The sequence below is a fragment of the Phaseolus vulgaris genome, chromosome 8, assembly GCF_051622355.1.
Source record: "Phaseolus vulgaris cultivar YP4 chromosome 8, ASM5162235v1, whole genome shotgun sequence".
Classification (NCBI taxonomy): Eukaryota; Viridiplantae; Streptophyta; class Magnoliopsida; order Fabales; family Fabaceae; genus Phaseolus; species Phaseolus vulgaris.
The window spans coordinates 62036702-62055481 of record NC_143505.1 but is presented as its reverse complement, the minus strand read 5'-3'; the positions used below and the strand labels follow the sequence as shown (position 1 = coordinate 62055481).

The 18780-nt window shown below is 29.8% G+C and overlaps 1 protein-coding gene and 1 pseudogene across 2 annotated transcripts; one reads left to right on the top strand and one right to left on the bottom strand.

Moving 5' to 3' along the window:
• The first annotated feature begins 3946 nt into the window (after window positions 1-3946).
• On the top strand, window positions 3947-5465 carry LOC137825967 (thiamine-phosphate synthase). The gene is made up of 3 exons (XM_068631788.2): window positions 3947-4051; window positions 4193-4386; window positions 4981-5465. The coding sequence occupies exons 2-3, from the start codon at window positions 4219-4221 to the stop codon at window positions 5149-5151; spliced, it is 339 nt and encodes a 112-aa protein (XP_068487889.1). The 5' UTR covers window positions 3947-4051; window positions 4193-4218; the 3' UTR covers window positions 5152-5465.
• Window positions 5466-6295: 830 nt separating this feature from the next.
• Window positions 6296-16954, bottom strand: LOC137825969 (uncharacterized; annotated as a pseudogene). The gene is made up of 10 exons (XR_016514945.1): window positions 16734-16954; window positions 13079-15895; window positions 11614-12155; window positions 11403-11466; window positions 10957-11354; window positions 10568-10864; window positions 7701-7985; window positions 7384-7491; window positions 6956-7259; window positions 6296-6877 (listed from the first exon to the last, which is right to left on the bottom strand). The product of XR_016514945.1 is annotated as an uncharacterized LOC137825969 (transcript).
• Window positions 16955-18780: the final 1826 nt, after the last annotated feature.

Here is an 18780-nt window from a genome sequence, read left to right as displayed (position 1 = left end):
TAAGAAGATTGGTGAGACTAATCAATAACTAAACACTAGGTAATATATTCTTAATTACGTTCTATATCCTTAATTTGACATAATAATAAAGGATCTATGATAATCATATAAATAAGTACAAATTCCTAAAATCAGGTACGTCATCATTCTATACTGAATACACCGAGTGTTGAATACCGAAATAAGAAGATTAGCAAGGCTAATCAACAACTAAACACTATGTAATATATCCTTAATTGCGGTCCATATCCTTAATTTGGTCTAATAACAAAGGGTTCATAATAATCAAATAAATAGACACAGATTAAAAAAAAATCAAGAATGTCATCAATCTATACTGAATACACTGGGTGTCGAATACCAAAATCTCACTTGAACGTCGGAGTACCTTTTGAAGGTACCATTCGAACTTAGAATTTATGAGGACGAGAAGTAGCGAGACAAGAGGGATACAAGGAGTTTATCCGAAAGAAGGACGAGTAGACCAACCAACTGAGAAGAAAAAATAATCGTTTTCTTAATTTCAATCCGGCTTGATAACAAAATTAAAGAAAGAGTTGAATTCAATAAAATCCACAAATGAGTGCTAAAATTTTCTAATGGGATTGATTGGTGGTTTGATTTATTTCCTGAGTTAATCTAGGACACGTTAATCAACTTTGACATAACTCGCGTTTAATAGCGTATTAATTTGAGTTGAGTGGTCATGAGTTACGGAAAAACATTTAATGAAATTTAGACAAAGATGCATCAACATTAAAGAATTCATACTCAAGATTTAAAATAAATATCAATAGAGAAAAAAATTAAATAATAATTTAAAGTCAAATCTCAGAATCCATAAACACCAATGGTACTTAACCCTTTAGGAAGACTTCACACCTAATCGTAAAAAAAAAGGAAAAAAACACACACCGACGGTTTTATTTATTTATTTTTTTGGTGAAGGTTAAAAAATTTTCTCATCTATAAAAGTATCCTATTAATAATTAATATATATTGTTATGGTAAAAAAAATTTAAAAAAATCTTATGCGAATTTAACAATTTACGTTTTGGTTAGATTTTGTCTTTTTTTTTTTCGTTTCTTGTTCATTATCTTTGATTTTCGATCAGAGGATATTTGTAAAAAATGTTTCAACGTTCAAGTAAATATTTAATATTTGATGTAATAAATGCAAAATAATGACAAACTTTTGTCTTGACTGTTGTGCCTATTTATACAGTCGTGTTAGATCTTGTTATTATTGGAACAAGGTTGTATGTGGAGTGTAATTAAAGATATTTATTTAATTTTTTTTGTATGATTTAGTCTCGCTAATCATCCTTTAACCTTAATATATTTAAAACATATCGATCGATCAATACCGAATATCAAAACATCCAGTTGTCATTCAGACCTATTTTCACGTGATAATTTGTTTTAATTCAAATATACATTAAACTTTTGAGAGTGTCGTAATAAGTTTGTAATAGTGAGAAGCCAATGAAATTATGAAACAATCATTTTTTGTGTAGTAAAATAACTTTGTGGATTAATTTAAAAAGAGATAACTAATTTTAATATATGCTTAAGCATTAATTTATTTTGTGGAATTGTTTAAATTTTGTTAGAAGAATGAGAGTTCCGTTGAGGCGAAAGGTAAAAATAGTAATAATAACGGTTGAAATAGTATAAAAATGGGCTCTTTTGGGAAAAAATTCAAAGATCCAGAACATATACAAATAAGGGGTGAGTTTGGTAAGCACGGGTGTAAACAGAAATTTAAATACTTTTCATTTTTTTCTTACAACCCTTATTTCTTCATTATGATAATAAAATGATCATAATAATAATATAATTAAATTATAATAAATAAGAAAGTGAAATGAACCATGTTATTTTTTAGGAAATAAAAATAACAAGATAGTTGTACTTTTTGTCTTGTTTAAAAAACAATAATAAACTGGAAAAAAAATTGTTGTGTCAACTATCTTTAAATATCTTAATTATATAACAACTTCGAGAAAAATATATGTATTTTCATTTCAATTTTTATAATATTTTAAAAGTATTAAAAGACACTAGTCCTAGTTAGTTAAATAAAATGTATGATATGTAAACCATATCGTTTTCTTATGGATAAGAAAATTATATTGTTTATATTTGACCAAGAAGTATATTAAAATAAGATGTTATTTTTTTTCTAGAAAATATAAGTCAATTATTTAATATCATTTAAATTACAATAATAATTAAATGACACACTTCAAATTATATATTTCGTCTATTTTTTTTTTCTTTTCTCTCTGGTATTTATTATTTTTTATATATTACTCAAATTAACATTTTATTAATAAGTTTTTACACAATATTTAAAAATATATATAAGGAGGTCAATTTTTTTCAAAATATTGTGTAGGGATTCTTCGATAGTTTCTTTGATCACGAAAAACTCTAATATAAGAGTTTCTTATAAAATTAATATACAAGAAAATTTCTTAAAATTTACATTAAAATAATATTTTATTATAAGAATTTTGTATACAAAAAATTTCATCAAATATGTTCCTACTGTTAAATCAAATAATATACATGATTGTTAAAAAAACTATCTTAAAGATGTCTTAATAAAGTAAAACAATTTTTTTATTTATTTAATAGGGTTTTATACTTAAGGCAACACAAAAGCCTTTCTCTAATGTGCATCTCTTCTGGTTTTGGATTCACCATGGCTAACAAAAGAGTTGCAACTAATATGAAACTACTTCACTTTAAAAAATGTCCATACATCAATTTCTGTATTAATATAAGATACCTTTTCAAGCATATGTTTGACCATAAAGCTCAAGGAGATTATTGGTAAGCACTCAAATCAATCTAAATTATGCAAATAGTTTGAGTTTGATATATAGTCACTCATTTTTTTTTTAATTTTTTTGTCATTATGTTTGAAAGTATAATTTGGATATTTTATTACAAGGCAGGTATAACCTCTTCGTACATACTTGGTCATTCATAAATGTTATTGTATTTATACTTAATTTGTTCTTTTTCAAAAGAAACTAAGAGAACTTTTATTGACTAAACAATTAACTTTTTTGTTTCGGTTGGTAGGCACACGTTTCTTCTTCCACTTGTTCGGCTAACACTTCCTTCCTCAGTCCCTCACCTTCAATCAAGCTTTTATTCTTTCGTTCGTTCTTGGTTGGGAAAACACTCGCAAAATGTGCCATAACACTCAAGTGAGTATTTAGTATTTGGTGCAATAAATACATAATAATAACATATATTTTTTTTGGAAGTTGTGCTTATTTATATGTTTGTAATGAGTTACTGTTGGGTCAAAATTAGTGTATGGATTGTGATTAAATGTTATTACTCAGTTTTCCATACTACTTAATCTTGTTAATCATTTTTTGATCCTTAATGCATTTTGAATATGTTGGTTGATCATAACCGGATACTGAGATATGTAGAGCTCGTTCGATTTGGATTCTGACTGATACATAACCATTGTCTAGTTATTTTTTAATACGAATTCTGGTTTGATCGAGGCTTAATTATAATTTTATTGGTGGAGATTTAGTACCAAAAATTGAGGAATTTGGAATTTAAGAGTTAGAAAAGATGGCACAAAACTAAAATAGAAAAGAAAATAGTCCAAAAAGAAGAAGTTAAAACTCAACTAACCATCATGTTGGATTTGATTGACTAAACATAAAAGCATCTTAAGAATCATAATTAAGCTTGATTTGATGAAACAATAACAAGCTCGATTACTTAATAAAAACATTAATTCGTTTTCTCAAATCAATGTTTACGCTGCAAATTTAATAAATTTAGACTTTTCGCTTGTAGTATGGGGGTGCAGGAAGAAAAACCTTCAACTTATCACAGCTCAAGCCCAGTAACAAAATCCACCTGTGTTGGCCCAATAGAGGCGGCCCATAATTGAAGCCTCAACTCACAGCATGTTTGTTCAGTATTCAGTTCACCCTAAATTGATTACAGTGTCATCTTTGCTTTTCTCTCCGTAGACGAAGACAACAGCGAAGCTTTACTTGCTTGGGTAATTCGATTTCGTAGCATTGTCTCGTTTAGAAATCTCGCTATGCTATGATCGTGTGTTCATCGAAACAGAGTTATATGATGATGTAATTATTGGAAGATTTGTTGATTGATTCAAAGTTATTTTGTGTTTGCTTTGCAGAATAGAGTTTGGGACTGAGGAAGGTGATGTTTGGGACGGCGATTAGATGTTTGGCGAAGAAATCGAAGCCGAAGATGGGGCCCGTGGTCGTTAAAACACCGCCGGAGCAGAGGCAAACGATCACCAGAACGCTCTTCGATATTATCAAGGAGCATGGTCCCATCACCGTTGCTAACACCTGGGAACGCGTCAAGGTACCTCCACCTCTCTTTCATCCTCCTCAATTTCATTATTATTATCATAGACATGACTAAATTGTACTCGCATTCGTCAGGTTTTTCGAGATTGCATGAATTTTTTAAAGACTGAATTGCTCTTTCGGTATCTCACTTAATTGTGTCAATTGTGTGAATTTTGTATGCGGACATGTCGTTAGTTAATTCGGCGAGTGGCATTTGATCGAAGAACTAAAATCGTAGAATTGTAATATTTGGGGATTCAATGGACACAATTGCAACATCTAGGATACTCAATGATAGCACATCTGCGATAACTTGATGTTTGATTGGCATAATTTGAATCTTTAAGACTAAAACTGTGCAATTGCAATAACACAGGACCAAAAGTGTGATTAAGTCTTTGTTAAGCATTCCGAGATAGAGTGTAGTGTTTTTCAAACAGTTTATGAAACTAGTGTAATGTACACGTAATGTGTGGAAAATGTTTTTCGAATAATTAGGGAAGATAGTGTGCAAATAGGAAAAGGAGGAGATTTTCATGTTAGTGTAATTTACTTTCTTGATGTAAACTTGATTGAAAGAAAATAATGTTGAGATGTTGGATTTTAGGAAGTTGGATTGAAAGATTTGACGAGCAAGAATCACATGAAAATCATGCTGAGATGGATGAGAGAGAGGCAGAAGGTTCGTCTCGTTTGCAACCACGTTGGGGCTCATAAACAGTTTCTCTACACCGCTTGGTTTACCAAGCCAGCCACACCTCTTAAGAACCCCTCTTGAAACTTAATTATCAGTTTGTTGCACAAGAGTAATAGTTTCGTTTTAGAAACATTAATTAATAGAGAATTTAAATGTTTTGGCCTTATTTTTAGTTGTTTCTTATTTTTCTTCTTCACTTTGTTATTTCTGTCACTGATGGTCGTGGCATACAGAGGAGGAATGAATGGTAGCTAAACTTTATGATTCGAAATTTCTAGAGCTAACGCACTGGTTTGATGATCCGGTAAACTTTCTAATAGTGAAAGAAAGAAGGTCTCGACTAGATTATGAAAGGTTCTGGGATTAAATGTAACTCTTGTCTTATGTTTTTGAGATTTTTTGTGTTTGTGGCTGGGTGTTTTAGGGTAGTTTAGTATGGCCCCGTTGTATGTTTTTGAACAAGTTTTTTACGGATTGAGAATTTTCTTAATCAATCATCTAGCATGACAATAGAGGCTTACACTTTCCAAATAGTTGTTAAAGTTAGTGAGAACTTGGGAAAATTTTGCACAAGAACATGTATCGACCTCTTTCTCACTCCTTCGAACGCTTGTACTAGACTAGAGTTTTGATTTAGGATCAGATGCTCTATTTCTGGAAATGCATGGGAAATGAAGATAAACAACTGATGTTTCGAGTTGTTGCAGTTGCAGAGGGTCACAAGAGTTAACTTTTGCTGTCTGGTAATGAAAATTTGAGGCATTTTTATGTTCTACATCTCCACTGATTTGCTGCAATACCTCACAACTGAGGGGTAGCATTCTAAAGAGAAATGTGGTTTTTTATTTTGGACAATTGCAAATGTGTAGTTTATGAAGATGTTGAACTTGAATGATAAAAAAATGTTTCGAACATGCCTACTCGTTGGCAATTAATAGGGAGTCTCCGAAGATGGAAAAAATCTGTAATTTTGGAGGCATTCTCAATATTTAACGGATGCTAACATACGTTTTTTGGTAGAACAAAGTTTAAGTTAATTCAAGAATTGACCTGGTTTAATGTTTCATAAATTAAAGAAAGAATTGAACTGTTTCTTGTTTCAAGCAAATAGATAAAAGATAAGGGAGAAATTAGACATCAAACCATGCTTGAAGAAATTCAAAAAACGATATAATGTCTACGGTAAATGAAGTATAATAAACTTAAACATCTTGCTCTACCAGCTCAAATAACATTACATTCAGAAAATAACATCACATTGAGAAAGTGACACTCATTTTTAGAAGAATCACAAATAATGCCAAATGTATTTGTAAGAAGAAATAGAAAAGTGTTTGTCTGCGACTTCCGTATCACAAAAAGTCGAAATATTTTGTTTGAGCATCAACAAAGTCATTAAGACTCCTAAGTTCTTTCTTTATGTTATCTAATTGTTGAGTTAAATGGTCGTGTGTCTTAATAAGCTCACCAATCCGTGCCTTTGCATGGTCCAACTTAGGATTCCTTGCCACAACACGTTGGCGCATATCATCAACCCACAACCTCTCAAATCCAAGTTGAATAACTTCATCACATAGTTTATGGAACTCCTTTTCTTTATGAGGATTAACACTATCAATGCTTTCACTTCGAAGAAACAACAACATATCTGCCAATGTTTTCAACATCCATGCTTGGAAGCGATCCCTAAACTTCTCACAAGCATTCCAAAGATGAGGATATGCTGTTATTGCCTCCACTAGCAGAGAAATTTGTGAATCATCGAGATCAACAAAGTGTTTATACTCTTCCAATCTTGTACGAGTAACTGTATAAGTTGTAAAAAGTTTGAGAAGTAGGTGACATAAAAATAAAATATGAAAAATAGAGAAGAAAAGAGCCATACCTGGAGTAACCTCAACTCCATTATCAGAAACAATTCCTATTCCCTCTGTTTTATCCAACATGTTCACCTCATCTTGGATTTTGATATTTTTATATGGTGTTATTCCTGCCTCGTCTTCATTCATCTTATCATCTTGTTTAACAACCTGGGAATCTTGTGGAAGTATATATGCACTACTTGACTTGTGAATTGTAACATCTCTACTCAAGCTAATGTTATCTACACCATCCGACAAAGTTTTAGTAACAACTTCGTCTGATTGAGGTCTATCTTCGGTCTTTTGTCTTCTTATTTCCTCAATATTCTATGCATCACGAATGGAAAAGAAATGTTTGCGTATCTTTAAATTCATAGCTTTGAAAAGCAATTGTTTCATAACGTACATCATGTGTTAGTAAAACAATAATTTGAGCAATTTTAGTGGTTACCGTTATATCTCCGTGTGCATGTTGGTGTGGAAAACTTGTTTCTTTGTTTGATTCTTTGTGCTCCAACTTTTGTTTGAAATATTGAACAAGCACAACAAAAATCAGTGTTTATAGCAGGAAATCTGTTTACAATCCTAGTAATTTTTAAATTTATAAGCAAATGTATTTTATGCAAGAGAGTTACCATACAAGTTTGAGATGGGCTTCTCACCTCAAAAACATAAGTTGGTGTTATGTTGTGGTTATTTTAATTTCTTCCATCATGTAGTTTACTAATGTATATTTTTTTAGAAGATTAAAATAAAATATATAAATACCTCAATCATGTTTGGAGAAGAAGTGACGGGCAAATTTTGCTTCATTGCTTGTATGTCTGATATCTTTTCACTTTTTTTGTCTATTTTGTTTAACTCTTTTGTTTTAGATACAAGTGTTTTGGTTTCAATTTTTTTATCTTCATGTAACATTTCAGTTGTGCTTCCCAACATAGATTGATTATTATCATTGACTTGTGAAGAACATGGTTTATCTTCAGATATAGGTGAATCTTCTTGGTTCATTTGAAGTGGAGAAGTGTTTTTTGGCATATAATCTTCTTCAAACTGAAAATAATTAATTGTAAACAAGTAGAACTATGTTTAAAAGAACAATTTTACACAACACTTAAACATGCATATGATTTATGCTGAAAAATAACTTAAAAGCCTAATTATAAGCTAATTGATTCTAAAACAGTTGAGATAGTGACTATCATTTAATTTTCAGATGCAATTCCTTCTTTTACATCTCTCTTAATATTCTATGAAAATCCAAAGTTGCACAATTTCGTAGCAGGCTTTCATTTTTGTCATATAAAGACAAAATGAAAATACATATATCAACGTAAAAGCCCTTTGAAAGGGAACAAAGAATGATCATTGACTTCTTATGTTTGAATTAGAATAGAACGTCAACGTGAGTACTTTGTGTTAGTGATAACTTTTGGAATAATTTATTTTCTTGAGTTTTTGTAGCATATTTTAACCATTATTTTTCTTGTGAATTATTTAGCAAGTAATGAATTATAAATGAAAAGATTATTTTTCAATTAATGAATTGAGTATCATAAGAAATAAAGAAAAAAATTGAGATGAAGTTTGGAAAATTTTAATGAAGCAATTGGTGGTATATATATATATATATATATATATATATATATTCTAGTTTAATGACATTATTATTATGATCATTTCACCAGGTTAACTTGAATAGGTTGGCTGGTTTTGACCTCAAAAATATAAGTTGGTGTTATGTTGTGGTTATTTTAATTTTTTTCATCAGTAGTTTACTAATGTATAATTTTTTAGAAGATTAAAATAAAATATATAAATACCTCAATCATGTTTGGAGAAGAAGTGTCTGGAAAATTTTGCTCCATCACTTGTATGTCTGATTTCTTTTCACTTTTTATGTCTATTTTCAGATACAAGTGTTCTGGTTTCAATTTTTTTATCTTCATGTAACTTATCATCCGTGTTTCCCAACATAGATTGATTGTTATCATTGACTTGTGAAGAACATGGTTTATTTTCAGATGTAGGTGGATCTTCTTGGTTCATTTGAAGTGGGAAAGTGTTTTTTGGCATATAATCCTGTTCAAGGTGAAAATAATTAATTGTAAACAAGTAGAACTATGTTCAAAAGGACAATTGAACACAACACTTAAAAATGGATATGATTTATGCTAAAAAAATAACTGATAACCCTAATTATAAGCTAATTGATCCTAAAAGAGTTGAGATAGTGAGTATCATTGTATTTTTTTTTTGTTTTTTTGATGTAATTCCTTCTTTTAAAACTTTTTAAATATTCTATGGAAATCCTAAATGGCACAATTTCGTAGCATAATTTCATTCTTTTTATAAAAACAAAATGACAATACACATATCACGTAAAATCCCTTTGAAAGGGAGCAAATAATGGTCATTGACTTCTTATGTTTGAATTGGAGGAGAAAGTCAGTACTTTCTGTGACGGATAACCTCTTGAATTATTTATTTTCATATGTATTTTTAGTAGATATTAACCATTCATTTTTTTGTGAATTATTTAGCAATTAATGAATCATAAATAAAAATATTGTTTTTTAGTTAATGAATTAGTCTCATAACAAATAAAGAAAAAATTGTGATGAAGTTTATCAAATTTTAATGAAGCAATTGGTGGTGTATACTATAGTTTAATGTCATTATTATTATGATCATTTCACTAGGTTAACTTGGATAGGTTGCCTGATTCTGACCTGTGATGAAGGCAACTCAGAGTTTTTCATTAACCTATTAATCGTAAACCAAACCCGCCACCTATCATGAAAAAAGTAATCCTTTTTCGAACCTGTGACAAAAGTGCATAGTCAAGGACTTCATTTAACCATGAAACACAAGAAGGATAAAAAAATAGCACGACATCAACATTCCATGAACGATCATATTATATTGTCAGAACCGAAAAAATTTAAATAAAAAATAAAATAATTAGTAGACAATTAAAAATACTAGTCATTATTTTTGTACAAGTGTTTGGTTTGAAATTTGAATGAAATACTTAATTTGGTCATATTTTCTTTAAGTGGAACGAAGAAACATAAATCATTTGGTACTTGAGGGAGTTATTTGAAATGTAGTTATGCTCTAATTACATGAACAATTAAAAATGTTAGGTGAAGAGTTCAGATTTCATAACTGCATTTGAACACATTTAGCAAAATGACCATGAGTATTTTATGTATAAAAGTTTCATTGTAACCTTCAATATTTTGTTGTATCTCCTGAAGAGTAGTTGTTGAAGTCAAAGAGAGTTTTGGACAATTGCAGACAATGCGATGCTCCACATTTAAAAATTGAGTCTCTTGGCAAAACTTTGGAAGATGCATTAATATAACAAGTTTTAGTTTTGGAAGTTCAACTTCGATCTTTCTTGTCTCATTCAATTGTAGTAGTTCAGTGGCTCCATTAATGATTAGAAAGTCCAAGTTGGGAAAATCATTAGATGCAGATACAGAGGTCAAATATTTCATCTTGTGGCATTTTTCAACAATCAATCTTGTAAGTTTCGGGAAGCATGGTTGTGGAGAAAGGGGATTGAACAATTTTTTATCCTCCAAATCCTCTTCAATAATTTGCCTTAATTCCTTGCATTTTCTTACCTCTAGTCTATTCAATTCTGGTAGGCATCTCAGCATAGATTGAGGAAATATTACTTCCAATTTTTCACATCTCATTATTTCTAATAACGTGAGATGTTGGAGGGTAAATGTGTTCTTGGTAGCCTCCCAAATATTAGTCATTTGAGGTAGATTTTTCAATTTTAAATCTTCTAGCTTTAAATTCACTTGTTGACCCATCATCCGATACCCATTGAGACAAAAAATAACTTCTACTTTGACATTGTTCATGCATAGAGTTTGCACGGTGAGAAAATGATTTTGAACCCATATTGTATCCTGCAAGACACTAATAGAAAATGTAAAAAAAGAGATTCCACATAGGAAACAAAAAAGAACTAATAACTAATAGTTAAAAGAATAAGGACAACCTTGCGACTTGGGCTATTATTAACAAGTTTGGAGCATCTAGAGCACTCAAATATGTTCAAAGAGGGCCATGCCATGGACAGAAAGTTGGTAGCACAAATACTAATAATGTTTGGTAGCTTACGAAGATAGAGTTTTTCCAATGTTGGAAAATGAAGATGAATCTCCTTATCATTTTTATTATCAAGAGGGCATTGACCAATCATATATTTCAATTGCTCACAATTGTACACAGAAAGAGATCTTAAGTTTGGAAAGATAGCATCCAAATTCTTACTCTCATATTCATCACCAATGTCTATTATGTGCAGAAGTTTAGGACAATTCTCAATACGCAAATTTCGCAACATGAATAATGAAGCAATAGACAAATCAAAAAGGTATTTTGCATTATCAAAACCTTTTAGATTAATTACTCAAATATTATGCATGATGAGAAAATTCAGACCTTGTGGTTGCTCTGAAAGATATTCAGCACTTTTAAACAAGTGAAGAGAATCAGAGCTAGATATCTGCAATTCACACAATGTGTCTTTAATTATTTAAGTGATTGATTTTTAATATATTCTTTTTGAAAACTGAAATTTCAAAAAAGGAATTGAAATTTATTTTTAACTAAACAAAGAGAGAGAGGCAAAATGAGTGACAGTTAATCATACCTTGATTTTAATATAATCCGGGTGTATCATTTGTGAAGTATTTGATGAAGAATTTACAGTGAAAAATTCAACATATCTTCCCACACTCAATGATAGTGTTTCCAAAGATGGACATCTTACATAATAACTATATGGGATTATGTAGTTGGGGAGATAATCAAGTATGAGTTTTTGTAAAGAAGGAAGCTCAGTTTGGGTACTTTTTTGTGGTTGATAACATGTGTTGTCTTTTGAATTAGAACTTTCTTCATTTCTTGTTTCATTCAATTTCACCATGCCTCCAACAAAAGACTCTGGGAATATATGTTGCAATAAATCACATTTGTTAATATCTACCTCTTCCAAATTTTGAAACATTGAAAGATCACTTTGGAAATCATGACCATCTTCAACCTTGTTTTCCTTTTGATTTCTTTTTACTCTTGCCTTAGTTATTATATGCTTCAAACCATGACAATCTTCTATGATCAATTTTCTTAATGAAGTCAAGGTTTTAGCTACAGATGTCTCAAACATGACCCCAACATTGGACATGAATATATTTCAAGAATTACAAGGTTACATAGAATAAATGATCCTGAAAAACAATTATAAATAAAAAAATATTAAAGTTAAATATATAAATCTTTATGTCTACATCTTATATTCTTGTTTTCAAAATATTGATCTCCAGGGACTAAAACCATAAACCCAAACATAAAAAAAAAATGATAATGATGAAAGCTTCATCTTCATCTTAATTTTAGTTCCTATGTTCTAAACTTGTATATTTTTTAATCTATAGAGATACTATTTTTAGTTTATTTTATTCATTCAATAATATATATAAAAACTAAAAGAAATAAAAAATGTTTAGTATTTTAGGGACTAAAAGGAAATTATCTTAATTATATACACTAAAATATAAAATTTTGTAACAACAAAGATGAAATGAGTAAATAATTCATAATTTTATATGAAAAAATTAAAATTAAAATACATGTCTCTTATTTTTCATATATAATGTTTTAACAATAAATCTAGTTATATTTTTCATATATGACAATATATTCACAATTTTAATGTAAATAAACCCAAAACGCATCTCACAAATTTTAACTAACCAATTACTTTAAAAAAATAACTTCATAAGATAGGAAACACACTTATTGGTTAAATTTCAAACAAAAATCTAGATTCTGTCTTTAGGAATGGAGCCAGTTTCAATTTGTTAATAGCTTAAGGGAAAAACAGATAAAATTAAAATTATAAAGGGCTATTGTTAAATATTTGATATTGAGAAAAGTTATCCAAGACTTTTTTTGCGTGGTAAAAATATATACATAATTTTTTACTGTAGTATCTTTTAAATAATTATTTATTTAATTCTATCAGCATAAATTTGATTGAATATGCAAAAAATAATAAAAATGTAGAATTGTGAGTTAAAGATGGTTACGAGATGTAAATGAAAAAAGAAAAATACCTGTGTTACTACTGTTCACAGTGGTTGGTGATGGAATTGAAGGGGTTTTGAAGTGGTTAGATTCAAAATGTGGATGCTTATCTTCCTCAATAATTTCATCTTTTTCTTCTTTTTCATGAACAACATCCCCAATTATTTGTTCTAGCATATCACATCTTTTTATAGAAAGCTTTTTCAATTGAGATAGGTCTCCTATGATACTCGCTGAGAATACATGACTTAATTTCCCACAATCTTCTATCTCTACTTCTTTAAGATTTTGAAAAATTTTGGATTGCAAGAAATGCCCAACTACATAGTCCCCTCTAGTAATGACATATGTGAAGAGAGATGTCAACTCTGGACAATTTGTTAAATACAGTTTCTCTAATTTTTCAAAAGACTCATTTCCAAGTACACAACCATGCCATAAAGCTCTTAGATGTTTCATCTTCTCGATTTTCAGGTATTGCAACTTGGAGAAGATATTTCTCACCTTCCTCAAATCATTGCTAGTTTCAACCAAATACTCTATCTCTTCAGAATTCATTATCCTCAACTTATTCAACTCATTTATACCCCCTTCAATTTCAAATATACCAGGCATCATATTTTTTACACCTCCTTCAATATTTCCTACAAAGAGCTCCTTTGCTTCTTTTGCCAAACCTTTAATACCCTCATTTGATATGTTAAAACAATTAATCCGTATAGTTCTTTGGCAAGAGAAAATTTTTGATGGTATATCAACAGGAGAAAAATCTTGTCCTAATACAATTCCACACCTTTGTAGTGTTTGGACAAAACTAAACAAGTTAACGCATGCAATGAACTTTCTATCATTGTACTTCGATTCTGTTTGAATGATATACAATTCTTCTAAAAGTGGGATTCTTTTGATCTCTTCAAGATTCTTTATCTCAATGTCACAACGATTGAACTCTAACAGTTTCAAGTTTTTAAGTTGTGTAAATGCAACATCAGTTTGCATATCAATTAATGGAGGCCATGAACAACCATGCAATGAAAGACTTTGAAGTTTCTTCATATATCTTACAAATGAGATGTCGCTCAACTTGCAATATTGAAGGACTAGACAACGAAGATTTATTAATGTTTTGAAAGACCTTGTCGACAACCACAATCTGTCGTATTCTTCTGGATTAGTAATAATCAAAACTCTAAGCTTTCCCATTCTTTCAAAAATTCCATCAGATACTTCCAGTTTTGTTCGTATGTGCAAAAACTCAAGATTGGAACAATCCATATCATTTGGAAATTTCACACACCATAGATATCTTATTGAACTTTGCTCCAAACTTACATCCTTTTCTGTTTCACACTTGATGATGTTATTCTCATTCTTTGCTATCCATTGGGCTACATCGCGAACCAAGTCATGCATTTTGACACTTTCATTATCAACATCCAGTATCAGACAAGAACTTACAAGCTTAATTTTGGCTGCCATCACTTCACTCCTTGCATTTTCATATGAGTTAACTTCTCCAGCCAAACCTAATCCTATTGCACATCTTATTAAACATTCAATTGGAATTTCATAATCTTCAGGGAATACAGAACACAACAAGAATAGTGATTTAGCTTCTTTCGTATCTAGATTATCATAACTCAACTGTAAACACTTATAGGGATCTTGCAAACCTTTTTCAATATTGATTGGCTTAGAACTTCTCAATCTATTCAACGCAACACTCCATATCACTTCTTCTTTGGCCTTTAAGCTACTAGCAACAGTTGCAATGGCAACAGGCAATCCTTTACATTCATTTGAAATTGCTTTTGCTAAATGCTTGATGGGTTTAGGGGTGTCTTCAGATATATTTGCTTTGTTTTGGAACAGACTCCATGCTTCTACATCAGTTAAGATTGGCAAATAAATTTTTCTTTGACAATCCATTGAAGTACAAACTTCTTCCGATCTAGTGGTAATGAGAATCTTGCAACCTTTATGGTGTTCAGAGGAGGGAATCCCTATGCGACCAAAATCAAGCTTCTCCCACACATCATCTAGAATCATAAGAATTGTTTTTTCTTAGGTTAATCTCATGCACAAGCGTTGGGCTCTCTCCATTTCTTCATTTTCTGGAAATTCATACTGCAATGAACTTGCAATTCTTTCTTGAATCCTTGGAACTTCTACTATACTAGACACAGGCACAAAAATAATTTTGTCAAAAAGATGTTCATCTTCTGCCATCTTCTTAATTTCCATTGCTAATGTGGTTTTACCACAACCCCCCATCCCATACAATCCAATCATGGCAACTCCATCATCTTTCAGTGCTTCCATTAGTTGATCAGAAGCATTTTTTCTACTATCAAAATTCATACATTTTTCTGTGAGAATATCAAGAGTATTTGAAGGAATTGAAGCAATGCGTTCAAGCTGTATATATTGTTTACCTTCTTGAATGATATTTTGAAGGTCCATTTTTTTATTTGCCAACTTCTTCCGTAAACGGTATCGCCAAATCCAATTTGGACAGTACCCTAAACAACAACTTTTTTTGGTTTTTGCCTCTTTGAGCAAGTGATTCACTTCTTCTGCATCAATCTTAGTATTCTTCACCCACTTGTCCATAACTTCGGCAGTCTTTAAGGTTTGTTTTCGAGCATGTGTGACACGATCTTCGACACTCTTTCTTGTTTCGATAAACTTATCTTCTTCTTTTTCAAGCTCTTTAACAAAACCATTAAAGCAAAAGGAGTAATGTAACTCATTGATAGCCCCACACACCAAATCTTTTAAAATATCAGCCACAAAATCAAAAATGGTGTCCATTAATTCTCCCTTCTAAATTCAACTTAATTAACCTGATCTTAAAAACAAATAAGATGAACATATTTCAGAATGAGTTTTATATCCAATTAAAACATAACTTTAGATAGATTACATTAAAAAAAAATTTCATTTATAAAACTATAAAATTTTAAATACGACGGAGAGTGTTTACCCGTTTCATTCAACATCGAACTCTTTTAAAAAATTCTAATGTTAAATATTTGTCCTTCCTCCACACAAAAAATCAAATTCAAAATATGAATATACTTAAATGGCAAACAAATTTTCCGACTCTCCAGAGGAATAAAGTAACAACGTTAAAAAGATGTCTAATAATACTTGTTCACTAAAACAAGTACCATTTTTTATTAGTAGAAAAAGGCTAATGTCCTCAATTGACACTTAAACTTGTTTATATAATAATCAATTTAAAATAGGTTGAGTACAAATACTCGTTAATCGTGAATCACAAAGTGGAAATAAAGGTTATTGAATGTAATTGATACTGGAATTTATCATATGTTTGATAGAAAAAATAAATAGATGTAATTATTACTATAGTTCAAAATTTAACCTTTACAATAAATATATATATATATATGTAATTATTAATTATAAACATAAGAAAAAACTAATGATATGTAAACATAGTATTCACAATTATCAAAATGAATACTTATATTCTACTATTATAAATTTATATTTTGAAACTAGTGTAAAAAAGGTCAAAAACAGTGGTTCTTTTAGCAATTAGACAATGATTTCGAAACTGTTGTCTATCAGCATGTAATCTATTCTATTGAGGTATAAATGACAGTTCTAAAACCATAGTCTATAAGTCACATATAGGAAAAAAAAAACAGCACCAACCTTAAGGTGATGGCAGCGTTGGCGGTAGAGGGCAGCGATGAAGGGCAATGGCGACAGTGATGGAGGGAAAGCAGAGTGTGATGGTGGAGCAATGAACAAGAACCTTAAATAATGAACCAATGGAAGAATTGAAGAAAATAAGATGAACAGTTGTTGGGTTAGAACCGTTGTCTATCCCTTATGTGATTTAAATAGACAACGGTTCGTCTTACAACCGCTGTCTATTTACCTGTTTTAATTTGAAAAAATGTTACCGCATTTTGATAGACAATGTTCAATAGTGAAACGTTGTATAATAGTTGTTGTAAATAAGCATTTTTGCACTGGTGTGACGATGTCAAAAAAATACTTCAAGTTTTTCTTTAGTCTAAAATTTAACTTTTACAAAATATGTATGTATAATGATTAAGTTGGCTATATCATCTAGTTGGCTATAATATTTTCCATTTAAGATATTCATCATTTAGATTTAATTCTCATTATATATCTAAATCTCAACCTACTTTCAATAAAATTGGAAAACTAATCCTTGAGTGCTGAGAAATTAGGGAAAATTAAAATTAAAAAAAATGCAACTGGATAGAAGATAAAAAAATCAGAAAGCTTGAATCACCTACCTCTTTATCTGCAATAATGGGTAACTTGGCCAGAGAGAGGGTTCAGAGTCTGCTACAAGAAACAGTATCATTGATCAGGAATATTGAATATCTGATCTAAAGAAATTTGCAACTAAGATTTTAAGGAAAAATATGAAACCTTACCTCTTAAAAATATTGTGAGGACTTATGAATTAATTAAAAATTAGAGCATAAACATATGAAGGAGATATCATGCAAAGGTAACCTTGTCCATAGAAAAAAATGAAGATATATAGATCATCTTTTATTCTTTTCCCAAATATTTCACATTCTTTGAGTGCAAGAAAAGAGAGAAAAGTAGTTAAAAAACTGATTCTGACTTCACATTGTTGTAATGGAACTTATGAAAGGAAGAGTTTGATAATCCATTGTTTGAAGTTATCCCTAAAGTATTTACAATAATAACTTGTCTGATCCTCCATTTGTGGCTATGTTTCTATAACATTTTATATTTCTATCAAACTTAAATTAGGATAGGGTTTAATAAGTTAATTTATGTTTTAAATATAATAAATCAAAATAATTTTTTATTTTATTTTATTTTCCTGCTCCAAATAATTTACCAGAAACTTGAAAGGAAACATTATCTAACCAGTTTATTTCAAATTATTACGATATTATTAGTTACAAATTTATATTTACAAGAAAAACTGAAAAATATATATATGGTTGTGTTGGAAATGTGAAGAATATAGAATCTCCTAAGGGCACCCTATCCTTCTAAACTCACCCTTTCATGCTTTGGGCTTTCTATTTACTCTTTGCTTAAAATATAATAAAACTCCAACTCTCACTTTCTTTTATTTATTAACTTTTCTTATTTCCAAACCAACCAAAATCTAAAACAACTCCAACCATTTTGGTTCTCAAACCATATACTATTTTACACCATCCATATAATACATCTACTACATTAATAAATTAAAGATTAAGTATAGTGTATATATAATTATCATCTGCAAGAAAATTATTAAATAGAAACTAAATTTAGAGATAAAAAATAATTAGTTGTTATATTGACTAAATTAGATACTAAAAAAATTGTTAGTTTCTAAATTAGTTTCTATTATTATTAAATAGTTTCTAAATTAGTATCTAATTATCTACCAAAGTCTTAACTACCAATTATTTAAATTCTAAATTTGGTAGCAAAAACCTTGGTAACAATTAAATACCAATTTAAAAATTATTTATCAATAATAAAAATAAATAATGTTTTTTTTTTAAAATGGTCTCTAATTTAATTAATATAGTAACTAATTATTTTTTGTTTCTAAAAAAGTCTCTAATTTTAATGATTTTTTTGTAACATTTGAATTATTGCACTCATGTAATTAATTAAGAAATCATAAAGACTAGTCCTTACCAACAAGAATTTCATTAAAAGCCCAATAATTTGTATAATAGTT